General features: G+C 47.1%; 2 protein-coding genes across 7 annotated transcripts in view; one reads left to right on the top strand and one right to left on the bottom strand.

Annotated features, from left to right (window-relative positions):
* The window catches only part of MTERF3 (mitochondrial transcription termination factor 3), a 97,870-nt gene extending 84,631 nt beyond the window's left edge, over positions 1-13,239 (bottom strand). Inside the window, exon 1 of one of the 4 annotated variants that reach the window (XM_089666643.1) lies at positions 13,014-13,239. The gene's annotated coding sequence lies outside the window, so the exon portion shown is untranslated. Of the gene's footprint in view, positions 1-12,125; positions 12,148-12,973 lie in introns of those variants that run through there. The other 3 variants (XM_089666641.1, XM_089666640.1, XM_089666642.1) reach the window with 3 other exon arrangements.
* The window catches only part of PTDSS1 (phosphatidylserine synthase 1), a 61,120-nt gene continuing 52,017 nt past the window's right edge, over positions 12,977-22,079 (top strand). The window contains exons 1-2 of one of the 3 annotated variants that reach the window (XM_089666639.1): positions 12,977-13,143; positions 13,517-13,630. In XM_089666639.1, the coding sequence (XP_089522765.1) occupies positions 13,518-13,630 (113 nt within the window). In that variant the 5' untranslated portion in view covers positions 12,977-13,143; position 13,517. Of the gene's footprint in view, positions 13,144-13,241; positions 13,631-22,079 lie in introns of those variants that run through there. The other 2 variants (XM_089666637.1, XM_089666638.1) reach the window with 2 other exon arrangements.

Below are 22,079 nucleotides of genomic sequence, written 5' to 3'. Positions count from 1 at the left end.
GTTGTGTTATTGCCGCATCACCAGCCGTCCCATAAAAGTGAATGGGACTGTCAGAGAGTCAACAACGGGTCAGAGGAGGAGCCGCTGCGGGACAGAGATGAAAGTTGCTCTTTAAAAATTATGATTTAAATCGATCCTTTTCACTAGTGATTTAAATCAAATCCACCCTGATTGTTACCATGCATTTTGGTGCACGATTTTGCATGTGCACTACCAAGGTGCTTTGGGGTGACAATAGGGATTAATAGCACCACTACACGCCTGCAAAAGGGATGCACTTTTATTTGCACAGGAGCACAACATACAAATGTGATCCTAGCCTTACACTTTCCTTGCCACCAGCAGAAGCATGCCTAGCTGACTGCAATAAATACAGAGGTGACATCTGCAACCGATCAGCAGGCAGAGCCTGTCTCCCCAACTGCACTGTAATATAGAGGGGTCACGCTGTAATAGACAGTTACTGTTGTACATTATAGTGCAGTTGGAGAGACACACTACCGCTGCCAACCTCCATTTCTGCCTGCTGATGGATTGCAGAGATATTTCAATGCATTCAGGATGAGAGATCCAAGTCCCCTCATTGCCCCCTCCAACACATCGTTCTCCCAGTCAGTATATAGTCAATCCTGATACATCTGACAGCAGATCCCCTCCTTCCATTCAGCACTGATAACAAAACTATCAATTTAGTTGTCACTTTTGCCCTTTGTGCCACCTATCCACAACTCTCTTCATTCTTCACTTTTAGGCCTCAAGTACACTAGAACTTATATTTTACTGGTAGAAGAAAAAAAATGCATGTAAAGAGAGGGATGTTTATTCATTTCATTGGACAGAGTACTTGAAATTGAAATGAATAGATGCCTTAGCACTGAATGCGGTTAATGCAAAGGTGCATTTACACGCGTTTTTGCCACATTTGGCATTTTTTTGCCCAAAATGTTCAGAAGAATTGCGTTCAGGAGCGGGGCGTCCAACTGCCCCTAAACTCTGCTGCTACTAAACTGCATGAACACACAGGCTTTTATTGAGTTGAGTTCAGGGGCTTTAGCAAAAAAATGCCAAAAGCTGCTGAACTCACGTATAGGAGCAGCACTGTGCATGAAGCCTTACTCTCTCTCCCATGCTATATATATGCATCATTCCAGCCACGCTCTGTCCTGCACAGGATGGTATTGCTCCTGGTCCCCAAGAAGGCAGAGTAAATAGTCCTGACAGCAAAGGAATAATTAAAATGAAGCCATGGGTGCAAGTACACAGCATCAAGTGCCGTCTGCACCAGTAGGCTGTCTTTGTGTTTTCATTGTTTGGTGCAACCTTGTGAACTGCCTTATAGAACTGCCACTTATTGCAGAGTAAGGGGGCTCAACGTATGATCTTACACATAGGCCCAATACATTCAGAAAATACCCGACTTTGGATCCTATTGCTGATGGTAGGGAAGGTATCCATCAAGCCGTGTGTAAAGGAAGCATGTCTTGTGTGTGCAAGCCAAGCTGGACTGGAGAGCAATGAGGTGCCAATTCATGTGAATGCTTTGCCCTTACATGCTAAGGCAAAGAGACTGTGCATTTTGCAAGTGCAGCTGCTGACTTCCATCATCACACATACATACACACATCTATTATTATACAGGATTTATACAGCGCCGACAGTTTGCTCAGTGCTTTACATTATGGTGGGAGACAGTACACGAGACAGTACAGTAACAATACAATTCAATTCAATACAAGAGGGATTAGAGGGCCCTGCTCCTTGGAGCCTACAATCTAGGAGGGAGGGGATAGTGGTACAAGAGGTAATAACTGTGGGGGATGAAATGGTTGGAAGAGTAGAGGATTTCAGTGTTAGCTGAGGGTGGGGTAGGCCTCCCTGAAGAGATAGGTTTTCAGAGTGCGCCTAAAGGTGAGCAGAGTGGGCGATAGTCTGATGGATTGGGGTAGGGAGTTCCTGAGGATGGGGGAAGTCCTGGAGACGAGCATGGGAGGAGGAGACAAGGGAGCTAGAGAGTAGGAGGTCTTGTGAGGAGCAGAGAGTACGGTTTGGGTGATATTTGGAGACAAGATCGGTGATGTAGTTTGGGGCAGTATTATGAACGGCTTTATATGTCAGTGTTAGCGTTTTGAATATTATCCATTGGGCAATTGGAAGCCAGTGGAGGGATTGGCAGAGAGGGGTGGCAGATACAGAACGGTTAGTAAGGTGGAGGAGTCTGGATAGACTGAAGCGGGGATAGCCTGCGGTGAGGTAAGCCGTTGAGGAAGGAGTAGTTGAGGCGTGATATAATAAGGATTTGAATGAGTTGGTTAGTGGTTTCTGGGGTTAGGAACCGATGTATCTTGGAGATGTTGCGGAGGTGAAGTCTGCATGAGTTTGTCAGAGATTGGACCTAGGGCTGGAAGGACAGATTGGAGTCTAGGATGACACCTAGTACTCTGGCTTGGGAGGTGGGACTGATGATAGTGTTGTTGGTCTTGATGGAGAAGTCGGGGGGGGGGGGCGCGCGGGCTGGGGGGGAATACTAGGAGCTCACTTTTGGAAAGATCGAGTTTGAGGAAGTGGAGTGACATGCATGCCGATATGTCACTTAGTAGGCTTGTGATACGAGCGGAGACTGAATGGGTGAGGTGAGGGGTAGAGAGATAGATTTGTGTGTCATCAGTATAGAGATGGTAGTTGAAGTCATGGGAGTTTATCAATTGGCCAAGGGAGGAGGTATAGATGGAGAAGAGAAGGAGTCCGAGGACAGAACCTTGAGGGACCCCAACAGAGAGAAGGAGTGGGGGGGAGGTGGTAGCATTATAGGTAACACTGAAGGAGCGCTGTGATAGATAGGAAGAGAGCCAGGAGAGAGCTGAGTCTCTGAGGCCAAGAGAGTGTCATTTTTTAAGGAGGAGGGGGTGGTCAATCGTGTCAAAAGCCGCAGAGAGATCGAGGAGTAGGAGTACTGTATAGTGGCCATTGGTTTTGGCGGTTAGCAGGTTGTTGGTGAGTTTGAGTAGGGCAGTTTATTATACAGGATTTTATAGCGCCAACAGTTTGCTCAGCTCTTTACATTATAGTGTATATGGTATATATATATATTGTGACAGTATGAACGGCGAGGTGATCTATGGACGCTATGTGTCACCTCGCATGCGATCATACTTGGGAGTTTAGGGTGAAATCCACTCCGGGTTTTCTGGGCCACTATGGCAGAGGTGGTTCCAGACCTGATTTTGTGGTCCACTGATGACCACCAACAGGTGCTATAAATAAGGCAGGGCTGGAGCAAGGAGCTGCTTGTGGCCTGGGACTCAGAGAGCCATTCCTGAGAGAGCTGTGCATGAAAATGTGTGTTATACAAACAAGGAGAAAGGTTTGCTTATTTTTTTGTTGGTGACAGGGAGAAGCCCTTCACCAGTGAGAGAGGAAAAGTTCTGTGTTTAGTTAGTGCCTGGATGGCAAGGGTTTGTTTTTCTGTTTTGTTTGTTTTGATATTTTGCAAACCTTTTGAATAAAACTGATGACCAGTCAGATATTAAAGAAAGCCTGCTGTACGGTCCACCTTTTTCCCAAGGAAGGTGATCCCCCACCTGAGCTAACCCCACTATATATATATTATACATACACACACTGCTGAGCATAAATGAGTACACCCCATCAGATTTGTCAGAGAAACTTTACTTTCCTTTCAGAATTTTCTATGGATACTATACTACAAAATACTCCCACAAATGCAGGCCATTGATTGAAAACAAGATTTGTTAATGTGCACACACACAAAAAAAAAGTATTTTTCCTAACAAATTCATTCAAGACCTTGTTGCAAAAATGAATACACCCCAATGAAAGTCTTAGGCTGGCCATACATTATATAATTTTCTTGAGATTTTTGCTTTAGATTTACCAAAAAACATATAATACAAGGTCAAACATAAACAACACTTTCAATTGTATCCAGTTAGGCAGGCCCTTGCACTACATAGTTGAAGGTAAATCTAAAAGAAATTGGACAGAAAATTGTATAGTGTATGGCCAGCCTTAGGAGCAAAGCTAAATTTTAGACAACAAAATCCTAATTAACAAGAATTCAACTACAGGCGAGTCTAATTATTCATGAAACAGGTGTCCAGAAGAATACTGTAGCAAAAGTGATACAAAAATGTAAGAAATATGGAACTGCAACCATCTCACAGAGACGTCCACGGAAGTTAACACCTCAACAGGAGCGTCTTCTGATGAGAAGAGTTGAAGAAAATTGTCATGAAAGTTCACTGCAGTTAGCTGAAGAAGTAGAAACTGGGGTAATTGTTTCCTGTAGCACAATACAGCATACACTGCAGAGGAATGGCATGTATGGTTGTCATCAAGGAAGCCTCTCCTAAAGCCTGCCTAGAATTTGCCAGGACCCATGTGGAAAAAGAAGACTGCTAGAACTCTGTACTCTGGAGTGATGAGACCAAGATAAATGTTTTTTGGGACACATGGCTTCAAAACTGTATGGCGTTGCAAAGGTGAGGAATACAAAGAAAAATGCATGGTGCCTACAGTGAAACATGGTGGTGGCAGTGTCCTTCTGTGGGGCTGCATGAGTGCTGCTGGTATCAGGGAGCTGCACTTCATTGATGGTATCATGAATTCACAGATGTACTGCTCTATACTGAAAGAGAAGATGCTACCGTCACTGAAAGTGATTCAGTGGTCAAGTATGTCTCCTGATCTGAACCCAATTGAACACCTATGGGAGTTATGAAGAGACAAGTTGAGCATCACTCTCCATCCAGCATCCAGGCTTTAAAAGAGGTCGTTCTTGAAGAATGGAAAAAGATCAATGTTGCAATATGTCGCCAACTTGTTCATTCCATACCTAGAAGACTTGTTGCTGTCCATGAAGGTTATACAAAATACTAGATGGAGTAGTTTTTGTTGTGGGGTGTATTCATTTTTGCATCAACTAATTTGGGTAAAACTGAAGATTTTGTAATCTAAGTTATATTATTAACCTTATTTTCATGTAATGAGTTAAACAAACGTTCTTCTGTTCATTGAATTCTTGATTAAAGTCTTAATTTTCAAAAGGGGCGTACTCATTCATGCTGAGTACTGTGTATGTATGTATATATATATATATATATATACAGTCATGGCCGAAATTGTTGGCACCCTTGATATTTCTCCAGGAAATCATGTATTTCTCACGAAACGTATTGCATTAACACATGTTTTGCTATACACATGTTTATTCCCTTTGTGTGTATTGGGACAAAACAAAAAAAGGGAGGAAAGAAAGCAAATTCGACATAATGTCACACAAACCTCCAAAAATGGGCTGGACAAAAGTATTGGCACCCTTTCACAACTGCGGATAAATAAGAATGTTACAAGCATGTGATGCTCCTGTAAACTCACCTGGGGCAAGTAACAGGTGTGGGCAATATAGAAATCACACCTGAAAGCAGATAAAAAGGAGAGACGTTCACTTAACCTTTGCATTGTGTGTCTGTCTGTGCCACACTAAGCATGGACAACAGAAAGAGGAGACGAGAACTGTCTGAGGACCTGAGAACCAAAATTGTGGCAAAATATCAACAATCTCAAGGTTACAAGTCCATCTCCAGAGAACTAGATTTGCCTTTGTCCACAGTGCGCAACATTATCAAGAAGTTTGCAACCCATGGCACTGTAGCTAATCTCCCTGGTCGTGGACGGATGAGGAAAATTGATGAAAGATTGCAACGCAGAATAGTCCGGATGGTGGATAAGCAGCCCCAAACATGTTCCAAAGACATTCAAGCTGTCCTGCAGGCTCAGGGAGCATCAGTGTCAGCGCGAACTATCCGTCGACATTTAAATGAAATGAAACGCTATGGCAGGAGACCCAGGAGGACCCCACTGCTGACACAGAGACATAAAAAAGCAAGACTACAGTTTGCCAAAATGTACTTGAGTAAGCCAAAAGCCTTCTGGGAAAACGTCTTGTGGACAGATGAGACCAAGATAGAGCTTTTCGGTAAAGCACATCATTCTACTGTTTACCGAAAACGGAATGAGGCCTACAAAGAACAAAACACAGTACCTACGGTAAAATATGGTGGAGGTTCAATGATGTTTTGGGGTTGTTTTGCTGCCTCTGGCACTGGGTGCCTTGACTGTGTGCAAGGCATCATGAAATCTGAGGATTACCAAAGGATTTTGGGTCGCACTGTAGGGCCCAGTGTCAGAAAGCTGGGTTTGCGTCCAAGATCCTGGGTCTTCCAGCAGGACAATGACCCCAAACATACGTCAAAAAGCACTCAGAAATGGATGGCAAAGAAGCGCTGGAGAGTTCTGAAGTGGCCAGCAATGAGCCCAGATCTAAATCCCATTGAACACCTGTGGAGAGATCTTAAAATTGCTGTTGGGAAAAGGTGTCCTTCCAATAAGAGAGACCTGGAGCTGTTTGCAAAGGAAGAGTGGTCCAAAATTCCGGGTGAGAGGTGTCAGAAGCTTATTGATGGTTATAGGAAGCGACTGATTTCAGTTATGTTTTCCAAAGGGTGTGCAACCAAATATTAAGTTAAGGGTGCCAATACTTTTGTCCAGCCCATTTTTGGGGTTTTGTGTGACATTATGTCATATTTGCTTTTCTGCCTCTGTTTTATATTTGTTCCAATACATACAAAGGGAATAAACATGTGTATAGCAAAACATGTGTTAATGCAATACCTTTTTTGTGTGAAATACTTGATTTTCAGGAAAAATATCAAGGGTGCCAACAATTTCGGCCATGACTGTATATATATATATATATATTTTTTTTTTTTTTTTTAATTAAAACTTTAGAGTTTAATTTCTTAAAATTGATCTTTGAGGATAATGTTACTGTGACTTTGTAACTTGTGGCACTGTATTTTGTGGGTACAAGGACTATGGCATATGTGTGTACTGTATAATGGGAGTATTCTCAGAATCTCATTAACCACTTCCTGCCAAATGACATATGGGTACATCACGGCACTTTGAGTGGTTATACCAGGGCTAGGGCTGCAGTTGCAGGCATGTCCTCGGTATCTTTTTTTAGAGCAGGCAAAGCTGTACAATGTAAAAGCTATCCCAGCAGCAAATTAGCCACTGGATTGCTTTTACAGGTGACAGGAGGTACCCACAAACCCCCCCCCCTTCCTACCAGTACATCTCCGGGCTCTCCCATGCAAGCAGGGAGCCCAGCACTGAAGCTGGCGGTTTTATTGGCTGATCAGGGATCAGAACGTCCCCAAGCATCTCTATGGTCTCAGAGACCGAAAGCAACAAACATTTTGTCACTTTTGGATTGGGATCCAGTCTTGGTTTTATCAGATGCTTTTAAATTGGTTGTTAAGGCTCGAGGTTTTTTATTTTCATGCATTCTATACATGAAGGTGAAAAACCTTCTGTGTGCAGCATCCCCCCAAATACTTACCTGAGCCCCATCATGATCCAGCGATATGCATGAGAGCTACGGCTATCCGGGGAACGCCCGTTCGGTGTGCAACAAGCTTACCGCCATCCACGACCTCTTTGTTTCCCGCTCCCTCAACCTCCTGGCGATCACGGAAACCTGGATCCAGCCCACTGACTCTACCTCCCCTGCTGCACTCTCCTATGGAGGTCTCACCTGGACCCACTCACCCAGGCCTAACGGTCGTAAAGGTGGTGGGGTTGGTCTGCTCCTGTCACCGCAGAGCACCTTCCGAGTCCTCCCAAACCCCCCCTCCCTATCCTTCTCCTCCTTCGAGGCCCACTGCCTCCGACTATTCTCCCCAACCCCCCTGAAGATTTCTGTGATATACCGGCCTCCTGGATCCATACCCCGCTTCCTGGATGACTTCTCCTCCTGGCTGCCCTTCTTCCTCTCCTCTGAGCTACCCACCATAATTCTTGGGGATTTTAACATCCCTGTCAACCTCGACAACCCGGACACAGCCCGTCTCCTCCACCTAACCTCCTCCTTTGCACTTGCACAGTGCATACAATCCACCACCCACTCCGACGGAAATATCCTTGATCTTGTCTTCTCCAACCGATGTGCTCCCCACAACCTCACTAACACCCCCTTCCCTCTCTCTGACCACAACCTGATCACCTTCTCTATCTCCTCGTCCTCCAACGCCTACCCCTCCAAATGTCACACTACTACCAGCCGTAACCTCCGCAACCTTAACCCTGCCTCCCTCCACTCTGCAGCTGATCAACTCCACGACCGCATCCTCCCCCTGTCCTGCCCCGACTTGGCTTTGACCGCCTACAACAATGCGCTCTCAACAGCCCTTGACTCACTAGCGCCTTTAACCACACGCAACACCAGACCCCGACCGCTCCAGCCCTGGCAGACTGATCACACCAAAACCCTCAAACGACAAAGTCGTGCCCTGGAGCGACTATGGCGCAAAACCAAATCCAAACAAGCCTTCACCCGCTACAAATCTGCCTTCCGCACCTACACCTCCTCCCTCCATGCTGCCAAACAGGCCTACTTCTTGACCCTCATCAAGGCCCTCTCCTCCAATCCTCGCCGACTCTTCTCTGCCTTCAACTCTCTACTCTCTCCACCCCCACCTCCACCCAGCACCTCACTCACTGCCCTTGAGATTGCCAATCACTTCAAAAACAAAATTGACACAATTCGCAAGGACATTGCCGCAACTCACACGCCCTCTCAACCTGTCCCCTCTCACACAGCTACCCCCTTATCCCCCCTCCCCCTCGACATAACCCGCAGGGACTTCGTCGCTGCTCAAACTCTCTCCAACCCCCTTCACCCTCACTCAGCTACCCCCTCATCACCCCTCTCCCACGGCCCCACCACTGCTCTGACCTCCTCTTCCACCCCACCCTACATTCCTCATACTGAAGCTCCCCCAACACTCCACACCTTTGACCTTACTACCATCGAGGAAGTCTCCAAGACCCTCTCTGATGCCCGCCTCACCACCTGCCCCCTCGACCCTATCCCCTCACAACTCCTACGACCTTCCTCCTCCTCCATCCTACGCTCCCTCACCCACATCTTCAATCTCTCCCTCTCCTCAGGCACTTTCCCCTCCCCTCTGAAACATGCACACATCACCCCCATACTTAAAAAGCCCTCCCTGGACCCCAATGACCCGAACAACCTCAGACCCATCTCCCTGCTCCCATTTACATCTAAACTCCTCGAGCGCCTAGTCTACACCCGCCTATGCTCTCACCTCAACGACAACAACCTCCTCGATCCCCTACAGTCCGGCTTCCGTCCCCTACACTCCACCGAAACTGCCTTACTCAAACTCTCCAACGACCTGCTAACCGCCAAAGCTAATGGACACTATTCAGTGCTCCTACTCCTTGACCTCTCTGCGGCCTTCGACACAGTCGACCACCCCCTCCTCCTCAAAAAACTACACTCCCTCGGCCTCAGAGATTCTGCTCTCTCCTGGATCTCATCCTACCTGTCACAACGCTCTTTCAGCGTTACCTATAATGCTACCACCTCCCTCTCACTCCCCCTCTCTGTTGGGGTCCCTCAAGGCTCTGTCCTCGGGCCCCTTCTCTTCTCCATCTATACCTCCTCCCTTGGCCAACTCATACACTCTCACGGCTTCAACTACCACCTCTATGCCGACGACACACAAATCTATCTCTCAACCCCCCACCTCACCCCCTTGGTCTCAGCCCGAATCACACACCTACTGAGCGACATATCAGACTGGATGTCGCTCCACTTCCTTAAATTGAACCTCTCCAAAACCCAGTTTCTTGTCTTCCCCCCAGCCCGGACACCACCCCCCATTGATTTCTCCGTCACATCCAACAACGCTACCATCAAACCCGCCCTGCAGGCCAGAGTACTGGGTGTCATTCTGGACTCCAACCTATCCTTCCAGCCCCAAGTCCAATCTTTAACAAACTCGTGCAGACTCCACCTCCGCAACATCGCCAAAATCCGCACGTTCCTAACCCCAGAAACCACTAAACAGCTCATCCACTCCCTCATCATATCACGACTCGACTACTGCAACTCCCTCCTCACTGGCCTGCCTCGCCGCTGGCTATCCCCTCTTCAGTCCATCCTGAACACGGCTGCCAGACTCATTCACCTTTCCAACCGCTCTGTCTCCGCCACCCCCCTCTGCCAATCCCTCCACTGGCTTCCGATTGCGCAACGGATCAAATTCAAAATCCTAACGCTGACGTACAAAGCTGTCCACCATACTGCCCCGAACTACATCACTGACCTAATATCCAAGTACCGCCCAGCACGCACACTCCGCTCCTCACAAGACCTCCTTCTCTCTAGTTCCCTGGTCTCCTCCTCCCATGCCCGCCTCCAGGACTTCTCCAGGGTGTCACCCATCCTCTGGAACTCCCTGCCCCAACCCATCAGATTATCACCTACTCTCCTCTCCTTTAGGCGCACCCTGAAAACCCATCTCTTCAGGGAAGCCTACCCCACCCCCTGCTAACTTGCCTCCCTCCTCCGCTCTTCCTACCACTCCATCCCCCACAGCTATCTCCTCCTGTGCCACCACCCCCTCCCTCCTAGATTGTAAGCTCGAAAGAGCAGGGCCCTCGATCCCCTCATGTTTTGCATTGTATTGGTATTGTTCTGTCACATGTTCTGTCTCCCTTTGTAATGTACAGCGCTGAGCGAACTATTGGCGCTTTATAAATACTGTATAATAATAATAATAATAATAATTATTGGATGAGACAGCAGTGGGAGCCATTGTCAATCACAGCCAGTGAGCCAATGAGGAGAGAGAAGTGGCAGGGCCGATCCACGGCTCTGTGTGAATGGACACGCATCATAAGGGACATTTATGTTTCTTGTGGTAGCAATAAAAGTGATCAAAAGAAATAAAATGTAAAAGAGAGTGTTAAAATAAAAATTGAAAAAAAAAATTTACGTGCTCCCATCCCACCATGCTTGTGCACAAAGTCGAACACATGCGTCGGTGCAAATGTCAGGTATCACTGCGAATGCCTGATCAACAGCAATAATTCCAGCACCAGACTTCCTGTGTGACACTAAACTGGTAACCTGTAAAGTCATTTAAAGCGTTGCTTATGGATAATATAATGTACATAGTTTGCTGCTGCTCCACATGCATGCACAATTTTAAAGTGTGACATGTTTGGTATCCATTTTCTCGGCATAAAACCATCTTTTATATTTTACTAAGAAATTTGGTATTATATTGTGCTTTTGTGCATTAAAATTCAATAAAGTGTATTTTTTTCAACTTGCATTTGAAAAATACTGCGCAAATACTGTGTGACATAAATTGCAACAACAACCATTTTATTATAATGTTTGGGGGTTCTAAGTAATTTTCTAGCAAAAACATTTTTACATGTAAATAAAGTAACAAAATAGTCCTAGTCCAAACTGTTCATCACGCCCAATCATTCAGATCAATGAACTTATGTTGTAATGTGCTACATTTTATCACTGCAGTCATGTGTCAATCCTTATTACATTCTAAAGTTGGGAGGTATGAATCGTGATGTCTAGCACACTTCCCCCAGCCAGCTATGTAGGTCCAAACAAAATCACCCAAGGTGACCATTCATGCTTAGGGATGTGCTGGCCAGCAAAGTACATATTGCTGTCCCCTGGCATCTATGGCCATCTCAAAACTAATTTGAAATGACATCTTAGCAGAAAAAAAAAGAAGGAAGAGCACTTAACAGGAAGTGTAGTCTTTGCAAAGTGTTCACAGATACAGATCAGCTTGACGTTAATCATTTCTTTACTTTGTGTTAACGGATTATGGACCTTGTCACTAAGCATGGTTTGTGATTACTTCCAGTATGTACATGGGGACATGTGTGTTCATGACATGCTCATACTACACAATGCTCGCGCTTTACTGCTCCTTTTCACAATGCAAGTCCATTTAGTAAAGTGACTTTCACCATTCTCTGGTAATAAATCAACTATTATCATTGAAAGTAGAATTGCAGGCATTTCCTAAGGCCCCTTTCACACAGGTGGAATTCCCTTTGGCACCTTATGTGCCTGAAATTGTCACCTGCAGTATACACTTAGGATATAAGGGGGGGGGGCAACATAAAGTATAAACACAGAATATAGAGGGATCAGTATACACATTATACAGACCACAAATACAGGATCTCACCTACACTGAGATCCATAGACAGCTTTGATCACTGCTGGGAGGGTTACAGGACTACTCGTTGCTCATCACACCAGTACACAGCCCGTGGTGTCACCTACGCACAGTACACAGCCCGTGGTGTCACCTACGCACAGTGCACAGCCCGCGGCGTCACCTACGCACAGTGCACAGCCCGCGGCGTCACCTACACACAGTACACAGCCCGTGGTGTCACCTACGCACTGTACACAGCCCCACAGTGTCACGTACACACAGTCACCTACGCACAGTACACAGCCCGTGGCGTCACCTACGCACAGTACACAGCCCGCGGCGTCACCTACCCACAGTGCACAGCCCGCGGCGTCACCTACGCACAGTGCACAGCCCGCGGCATCACCTACGCACAGTGCACAGCCCGCGGCGTCACCTACGCACAGTGCACAGCCCGCGGCGTCACCTACGCACAGTACACAGCCCGCGGCGTCACCTACGCAGTGCACAGCCCGTGGCGTCACCTACGCACTGTATACAGCCCGCGGCGTCACCTACGCACAGTGCACAGCACGCGGCGTCACCTACGCACAGTGCACAGCCCGCGGCATCACCTACGCACAGTGCACAGCCCGTGGCGTCACCTACGCACAGTACACAGCCCACATAGGGGGTTATTTACTAAAACTTCATGGTGTAAAATCTGGTGCAGCTCTGCATAGAGACCAATCAGCTTCCAGGTTTTATTGTCAAAGCTTAACTGAACAAGCTGAAGTTAGAAGCTGATTGGCTGTCATGCACAGCTGCACCAGATTTAGCAGATCTCCCCCACAATGTCACCCACACACTCTTGTCATTGTAGGGGACACACACACCAGTGTATCGGTCAGTAGAGGGCGATGTCGGTACACGCACCCTCGGTGACGGTCGGTCCCCCGTGTGTCGGTCAGTAGAAGGGTCCCGGTCCCCTGGAGGTGTCTCGGTCGGTATATTAGGCTTCCGGTCCCCCCGGCGATGATCGGACACACGGCTCCGTACAACCCACGTGGGTACCAAGCAGAGTAAAGCACTTCCTCCTCCGCCGAGTCCATTCCACACTGCTGGGGGGGTTCCCCTCGGCTCTCTGTACACCAAGCTGACATAGAAGGGTTGTGTTCTCCAGTCTATAGGAGTAGATCGTCCTCCAGGTCCAGTATAGGTGGTTCGGTTGCGAAGGGTGGCATTATCTCCTGTCTGTTGGTGTCATATAGGATTTGTCTCCCCCCGCCGGTGTCGGGATGGTGCAGTCCGGGCGGTGAGGGTGTCAGTGGCTGCTTCCTGGGCCGGGAGGGGAGTCGGGGCTCCGGCGGGGACATGGCGTCTGCTTTGCGCTCCAGGACTTTGAGCAAAGATGATGTGAACTATAAACTGCATTTCAGGATGATCAACGAGCAGCAAGTGGAGGACATCACCATCGACTTCTTCTACAAGCCGCACACCATCACCCTGCTCACCTTCACCACCATCAGCCTCATGTACTTCGCCTTCACCAGGTAAGAGATGCCGCCTGGAGCCCACCTCTGCGCTGCCTTTCACAGCTTCCCACTGCTGGGCTGCCACCTGCCTGCCTTCATTCATCCCTACTGTGGGCTGCCGCCTGCCTTCATTCATCCCTACTGTGGGCTGCCGCCTGCCTTCATTTATCCCTACTGTGGGCTGCCGCCTGCCTTCATTTATCCCTACTGTGGGCTGCCGCCTGCCTTCATTTATCCCTACTGTGGGCTGCCGCCTGCCTTCATTCATCCCTACTGTGGGCTGCCGCCTGCCTTCATCCCTACTGTGGGCTGCCGCCTGCCTTCATCCCTACTGTGGGCTGCCGCCTGCCTGCCTTCATCCCTACTGTGGGCTGTTGCTTCCCTTCATTCATTCCTACTCTGAGCTACCGCCTGCCTGCCTGCCTTCATCCCTACTCTGGGCTGCCGCCTGCCTGCCTTCATCCCTACTCTGGGTTGCCGCCTGCCTGCCTTCATCCCTACTCTGGGTTGCCGCCTGCCTACCTTCATCCCTACTCTGGGCTGCCGCCTGCCTTCATTCATCCATCCCTGCTGTGGGCTGCCGCCTGCCTTCATTCATCCATCCCTACTGTGGGCTGCCACCTGCCTTCATTCATTCCTACTCTGGGCTACCGCCTGCCTTCATTCATTCCTATTCTGGGCTGCCGCCTGCCTGCCTTCATTCCTACTCTGGGCTGCCGCCTGCCTGCCTTCATTCATTTCTACTTTGGGCTGCCGCCTGCCTTCATCCCTACTCTGGGCTGCCGCCTGCCTTCATCCCTACTCTGGGCTGCCGCCTGCCTTCATCCCTACTCTGGGCTGCCGCCTGCCTTCATCCCTACTCTGGGCTGCCGCCTGCCTTCATCCCTACTCTGGGCTGCCGCCTGCCTTCATCCCTACTCTGGGCTACCGCCTGCCTTCATCCCTACTCTGGGCTACCGCCTGCCTTCATCCCTACTCTGGGCTACCGCCTGCCTTCATCCCTACTCTGGGCTACCGCCTGCCTTCATCCCTACTCTGGGCTACCGCCTGCCTTCATCTCTACTCTGGGCAGCTGCCGCCTGCCTTCATCTCTACTCTGGGCAGCTGCCGCCTGCCTTCATCTCTACTCTGGGCAGCTGCCGCCTGCCTTCATCCCTACTCTGGGCAGCTGCCGCCTGCCTTCATCTCTACTCTGGGCAGCTGCCGCCTGCCTTCATCTCTACTCTGGGCAGCTGCCGCCTGCCTTCATCTCTACTCTGGGCAGCTGCCGCCTGCCTTCATCTCTACTCTGGGCAGCTGCCGCCTGCCTTCATCTCTACTCTGGGCAGCTGCCGCCTGCCTTCATCTCTACTCTGGGCAGCTGCCGCCTGCCCGGATCTCTAATCTGGGCAGCTGCCGCCTGCCCGGATCTCTAATCTGGGCTGCTGCCGCTGGCTGCCTGCCCGGATCTCTAATCTTGGCTGCTGGGTGCCTGCCTAGATTTGCACTGTGAGCTGCTGCTGGCCTAGATTTGCACTGTGAGCTGCTGCTGTCTGCCTGGATCTGCACTCTGGGCTGCTGGTTCCTTGATCTGCACCCTGGGCTGCTCCTGCCTATGCGCTGAGGCTCAGTGCTGATGCTGCCAAGATGTTTGTGCACTCATATGCCAAAATGTACTGAGTCACAATCCAGCAGCTAGTATACAGATAAGGACCTCTGACAACATTTCACTATATTATGGCTCGGTAGTCACACAGTATGGGTGGACAGATGATTTGGCTTTAGTAGTAGACTTGTCCTCTGTGCACACACCAGCATCCACTACTATTGTCTACGCTGTGAGTAATAGGCAGACCTTGAGGGGTCATACAAGTCCTAGATTCTCAGTGCTGGGACCAGTAAGTCTGATGTATTACTACACTGACTGCAATAAACGCCACACTGATGACCTGCCATGTGATACAGAGCATTGCACTTAGCTGTCACTATTTTCTCTGCAGCATTAAATGATCTCATAGAATCTCTTATACATGATCATTTCAAAGTTCATTTATGTAGAAGAAAAATGTTTGTCGTGCTATGTATGAAGAAAGATCAATCCTGCAGGAGCAGACTAAGTCAATGTGTCATAAATATGTGTTATGTTAAAGGATAAGTTCACCTTTTGGACAAAAATAATAAATGCACATGTTTTTGTAGGTAAAAAATGTGCATTTATTATTTTTGTCCAAAGGAGCCTGGAAAGCATTGCACCAGCGATCAGTAGATCAGTGATGCCATGCAGGTCTCCTGCAGACCTGTCAGAATATCTGCTTGCTGTACGGGATGTACGATCAAGCAGATATTCTGACGGGAAGCTTCAATGAATTACCACGGCGCTCCACAGCACTATGGTAGTTATTATTATTATACAGGATTTATATAGCGCCAACAGTTTGCTCAGCGCTTTACAATATAACGGGAGACAGTACAATACAAGACAATAGTTCATTGAAAACTACAAGCCCACAGCTGCTAAAGCTGGGACTTGCCGTTTTTTCATTCATGGAAGTCTGTGAATGAATGACGCGACCATGTGGGTGGAGCCTAGCACGGCTATGCTGATTTTAAATCTGACGGATAGTGCGGGAAGCGTCTTCTCGTACTATCTGTCACAGGGAGGTGGGGCGGCGGGCGCATCTGTGACTATGGGAACATGTTGCATATTCCACCCTAAAAACAAGTGGAACATGTACTGGGTGGATTTGATTTAAATCACTAGTGAAAAGGCTCGATTTTAAATCATAATTTTTAAAGCGCAACTGTCATCTCTGTCCCGCAGCGGCTCCTCCTCTGACCCGCTGTTGACTCACCGACAGTCCCATTCGCTTTAATGGGACGGCTGGTGATGCGGCAATGACACAACGAGGTGAGGGACATGGCAGCAGCAGGTGAGTGGATGCCCCCACACACGCGCTGCCATGATGGATCTAAAATGACAGGTACTCTTTAAATGTAAGGACTCCGACTCATTCTTGCTGATAGTTAGAATGTTTAATATTTGCGAACCAAATGAAGATTTCCTTTTTAGAATGTCAGGTTTGTAAAACACTGATATCAGAACCAATTTTAGGTTAATAGGTTAATCACACACAGTTGGAGAACGACTCAAATTCTTTTATTTCATGTTTTTTCTCATGGTTACTGTGAAATTGTGTGAATGCATCAATGCAGTGCATGTTATCTCAGCTTGCAGAGCTTGGATTCGTTGAATGAGTTTACCAAAAATGTGAATATTGCAGAATATACAGCCTCATGCTACATAACTGAGCTCCATTTCATGCTGAATAAATATAATTATTAATGCATCTTAAATAGAAAACTATCTTTACATAGATTTTTACTCCAAAAGCATTTTATTAAAATAAATTTGATAAATATAAAAAAAATCCGGTTTAAATAAATAATCCAATTTTTTTTTTTATCCACTCTGAACGTGTAACATGTTCTCAAAGGTGAACTTATCCTTTGGGCTACATTCACACTAGCTTTGTCAGCAGGCGTCAGACAGGCGTTTGGGAAGCGTTTTTTTAAGCTTCTCAAACGCCTCTGAAAATTCTGCACATGGCAGCGCACAGTGCTGTTCACATGGAAGCGTTAGTGTCGCGGCAAAACGGACGCCTCTGGTCGAGTCAGGAGGAGTTGAAGCCTCCCATTCAAGTTTATGGTGCCGCTCCGCAAATGCCTAACTAGCGTTTGCAGTGCGGTTGCAACGCTGTTGTAAGGCGTTTGCGGAGCGTTAATACCATTTAAACTTCATTATAGGCATTTGTGGTGCGGTTTTAACGCTTGGCAAATGCCTATCAACCGCCTCAAAACCGCACATAGGGCGTTTTGGGAGTGTGAAAAACGCTTCACAAACACCTCTCTAACGCCTGTCAAACACTATAGGGGTGTTTGGTAAGAGTAAGAAATAAAGTCAAGTGTGAACGAGCCCTAAATGTAAGTGAAACATGTAGATGAGGAGTGTGTCTGTCTGATGCAGCTGTGCATTCACTTTTGTGGAACATCAGACCATGTGCTCAGTGGAAGAGGAAGTAAGGTATTAGACCGTGATCCATTACTAACTAGGTAGGTATAGGCCATTTACATTCTTCATAAAGCTCAACGTTTGAGAGCTCGCTCCTGTGGCGGTGAACAGTAACAGCTGGGAGTGTCTTAGCAACGTCCTAGCAACTAGGCAGGGTAGGAGGATGCCATCTTCGGGAGTTTTCCAGTCAGGCTTCTGGAGGTATGTAAATGGCCTACACCTATAGCAAGGGTAATAACCTTGGTCATAGCTGCACAGTTTGTTTTTTTATCTGCAAATGCCCCTTACCTGCATAGGCATCTTTTATTTTTATTTTATTTTTTTATGATAGAGGTGAATTAGCCCTTTAAAATGGATCTTCAGTCCCCAAATATGACACAGCTCTTTGCATTCCCTCCCTCTTCCACTACAATAATATTTTGTTTTTTTACTTTTTTTGTCCGGCCACATTAAGTTGCCCTTTCCCCCCAAAGGTGAGAATGACAACCCCTGTTACATCTGGCTCCTAGGATACCACATCACATATCCCAGGAGGCTACAGGAGTAGGGACTCACAGCAGCCAGTGGGTGGACCTGTTGGGGATCATAAGAGGATGGCTGTCTGAACCCAGAAAAGGCAGCTGGCTTCCAATGGCTGGAGAAGGACCTAGATGGCGGCACAGGACCTGGGCTGCTGCACCTGAACTGCGATCACAGCAGGATGAGTATCTGAATCGAGGGCAATGCTGCATGACAGGTAAGTGTGGATTTAAAAATAAAAACAGGAGGATGAAGGAAGTTCTTTTTAACTACTTGCCCTGCTGAGGATTTACACCCCCCCCTTCCTGATCAGGCCATATTTTGCGTTACGGTGCTGCGTTACTGACAGTTACGTGGAAATTAATTGGTTTACGTGAAAGTTATAGTGTTTACAAAATACATAAAGGCAATTTTTTTATTTTTACTAGCAATGGCGGCGATCAGCGACTTGCAGCGGACATTCTGACACTGGGGGAAACTCACTTGGTGTCACTGACATTCCCAGTGACACCAATACAGTGATCGGTGCTAAAAAAAAAAGCACTGACACTGTACTAATGGCACTGGGCAGGAAGGGGTTAACATGAGGGGTGATCAAAGGGTTAACTGTGTGTAGGGAGTGTTTGACTAGGGTGTTTGTGTGCTTCACTGTAAGCATCCTGCTTTGGACGGCTGTGCTGTCCAAAGCAGTGTGCCCGAGCTGACAGGGAGGAGAACTGTTAGTAAACAAAACCATTCTCCTGCCCGTTGGAGATCCTCGGTAATCACGGGGCGCCACTGAGTAATCACCAGCCGGGACACCAGCCGGGTGATTGACAGCCGCGGCCGTGAATGGCGCGCTTGACCCCTATCCGTAAATGCAAAAGCATATATATATATATATATATATATATATATATATATATATACTGTACGTGATTGTGCGCACCCATGCCACCCTGTAGCGGTATTTCTGCTATAAGGCGTCGGGAAGCGGTAAAAGAGACCCTGTCACCAGAATGTCAACAGAGATTTCCCGTAAGATTTTATGTGCATTTAATGTATTTTGGGCATCTCATTTACCTGAAAAAAACCTTCCTTGTGTAGATCTCCAATAACTGCAAGACTGACGATGGGTTCTGCCATCTTGGATGTGGTTTCAGCACTCTATAGTAGTGGTTCTCAACCTGTGGAACCTCAGGACCCACCTTTGTCCTTGGTCATTAAGTCGCGACCTAAAAAATAATGTATTCCACAAAACGACTTGTTCAGTATTCTACAATGTATTAGCACTTTTTAAACCGTAAACAAACAGCTTCCTTTCAAGATAAATAGTGCAGTAATGACAGTGCTGGTGAAAATGAATGTGTTGTAGATGTAAAAACCCAATAAAATAAATTGTAATTGAAACATAGGAAATTCATTACAACTAATGGGAAAACTGGGGATGCTTCTTGCTCTTGATATAAGTGTCCGAAAGTCTAAGGTGATGGTTGACAAAGCAACTTTGAGGTCGTGTTCAATGTTCATTCTGTTCCGGCTGGCCGCAATAATACAAATATTAAGGCCGGCCGTAGTTGTGCTCCCAACCATCTTAACATTTATATTTGTGTAGTTGGCGCTTTTTATTAGGCTATTTTGTCAGGTCACCGGATACTTTATTGGGGCATTAGAGAGGCCTGGGGGGTGCGTGTATGCCCCTGATCACGACCCACTACTTGAGGAACATGGCTTTATAGTATGCGCCTTCACTCCTTCTCTAACGGCTACATAAAGGGCTATGGAGGAGCTGGGCCAGCATAGTTATTGGGCACTCCCAGAAGAACAGAGGACTGGCATACAAGAAAGGAGAAGGTTGTGCTTGGTCTCTTGAAATCTGCAAAAGCAGCCAGCAGACTGAAAAAGTATAACTAAGGAAAACTTTTTTTTTTTGCCTTTTTGTTACACTTTAGGCCGGTTCACACCATAGAATTGCAGTCCAGATGCGTTCTGGATATGTTTATGCGTGCGCATTTTTTTTTACGCTTTTCGGTGCATTTTTTATGCATTCTAGTGCCTTTTTTCCCCCTTTCTTTCTTCATCTTAAATAGGGACGTGTGCATTCCAGTGCATTTTTTTAATGCATTTTTCCGCATTTCAGTACAGTTCAGTGCAGAAAAAATGAAGCATGTTCTACTTTTTTTTTTTTTTTTTTTTCTGCACTGGAACTGACTGCACTGGTGTAAACTGTCATTGGAACCCATATAACCTACTGTTTATATGTTTTTGGGAAAAAAAAAAACAAAGCACTGGACTAAAGCCTGGTGTGAACCAGCCCTTAAGTTCATTTTGATGATCGCTTTACATGTGCTGGCCATTTTTTTGCCGTTTCCGATTCTGTATTGAAAGGTAAAGGATGGATTTCTGTTCCAAAGTCTCTTTAAGGCTAGGTTCACATATGTGCGGATCCGCACAAAAATCCGTGCAGCCGCACCACCCGCGCAGAGGAATACGGACCTGCGGGCAGATGCCATTCGTTCTAATGGCACGCCGCTCACACTGGAAAATGCAACCATACTGGAAACCGAGGTTCCGGGCGGGCTGCATTTTCAGAAGTGCAGGGACTTCTTTTCTGCGTGTCACGGGCACGGGAGTCTATTGAAATGAATGGGCTCTCGTGCCCGTGCAAAACGCAGCCCACACGGCTGCATATATGTGAACCGGGGGTAAGCCCAGATTCACGCTGTTGCCTTACGGCAGCGTGCGTTTTGCTAACTGGTGCGCTGAGTTGCCATTTACATTCGTGTTGCCAAGCTCAATAAGGCTACATTCAGACAGATGATTAGCACACCCTGCGATTTCCAGCAGCAAGAATCTACGGAATGACGGGTATGTGCGAATAGCTGCACCGCTCATCCCATAGCTGCACCGCTCATCCCATACAGTACAAGGCAATGACAGGCTGACAGCGGCTGCAGCTATTTGTGCTCGCACAGCCAGCAATTACCTGCGATGATAATGGCTGGATGTAGACAGAATGCATCCAGCCAAGATCGCTGCGGGCGATCATCCCTCCATTGCATATGAGCTGAGCGGCAACTATTCACACATATCTATCTTTCCAGACACAGGAATCCGCAGATTGTAGCTGGAAATCGCAGGGTGTGCTAATTGCTGTGTGAATGTCGCCCTACATGTGGCAATGTATAGCCATGCGTTGTCACACTGTGCTACTAAAAATAAATAGTCCATGTATGTTTTTGTTGTTAGGCAGCCCATTCAATGAACACAACACATGGTCGTGACAGCACCAGTGTGAACCCAGCCTAAAGCTATGTATAAAATGTTCTTGGGAGGGGTTCATGAAGAATAATAGGAAGGTTGACATTTTCCCTTTTTCTGCTGCTCTAGGCGCTCTGTAGTGTCGGTCATGTGCCAAAAATACTGAGGGCTGGGACATATGATGCCTGCTAAAGAATACATCATGTAATGTCTAGGCCTTTGATCACATGACCATCACTGAAGACCATCGACACCAGCATTTTCTAGATTCTAGAGACATTAATGTAGTTCACATCTTACATTTGAATGTAGGTCTGCTGTAAGAGCACCCAATCATTTTAATTGTTAGTGTATTTTTAGCACCTCATGATTGGGATTTTTTCCATGCAGCAGTGAGGAAACGGTCAGGAGAGTTTGCAGGAGCTCTGGAAGGGGACATTGCTTAGAGGGTAACCAGAAATTATTATTATTATCCTGAAAGCAGTATTAAACACAAGAGCAGACCTGTATTATATTGCAAGGTACCTTTTCTTAGATGTGGTGGCTGCATTGGTTTTCTTTCTTAGGCTTTGTTTCCTTTATTTTCATCTGTCTATCCAGCCAGTAAGTCCTTTTTTTTTTGTTTTTTTTGTTAACAGAACAAGCTGTCCTGCAAATGTA

This window comes from Staurois parvus, unplaced genomic scaffold, assembly GCF_062004578.1.
Source record: "Staurois parvus isolate SC_StPar_1 unplaced genomic scaffold, SC_StPar_1.0 ptg000052l, whole genome shotgun sequence".
Taxonomy (NCBI): domain Eukaryota; kingdom Metazoa; phylum Chordata; class Amphibia; order Anura; family Ranidae; genus Staurois; species Staurois parvus.
The sequence above is the reverse complement of the archived record's forward strand: the minus strand, read 5'-3'. Positions and strand labels throughout refer to the sequence as shown.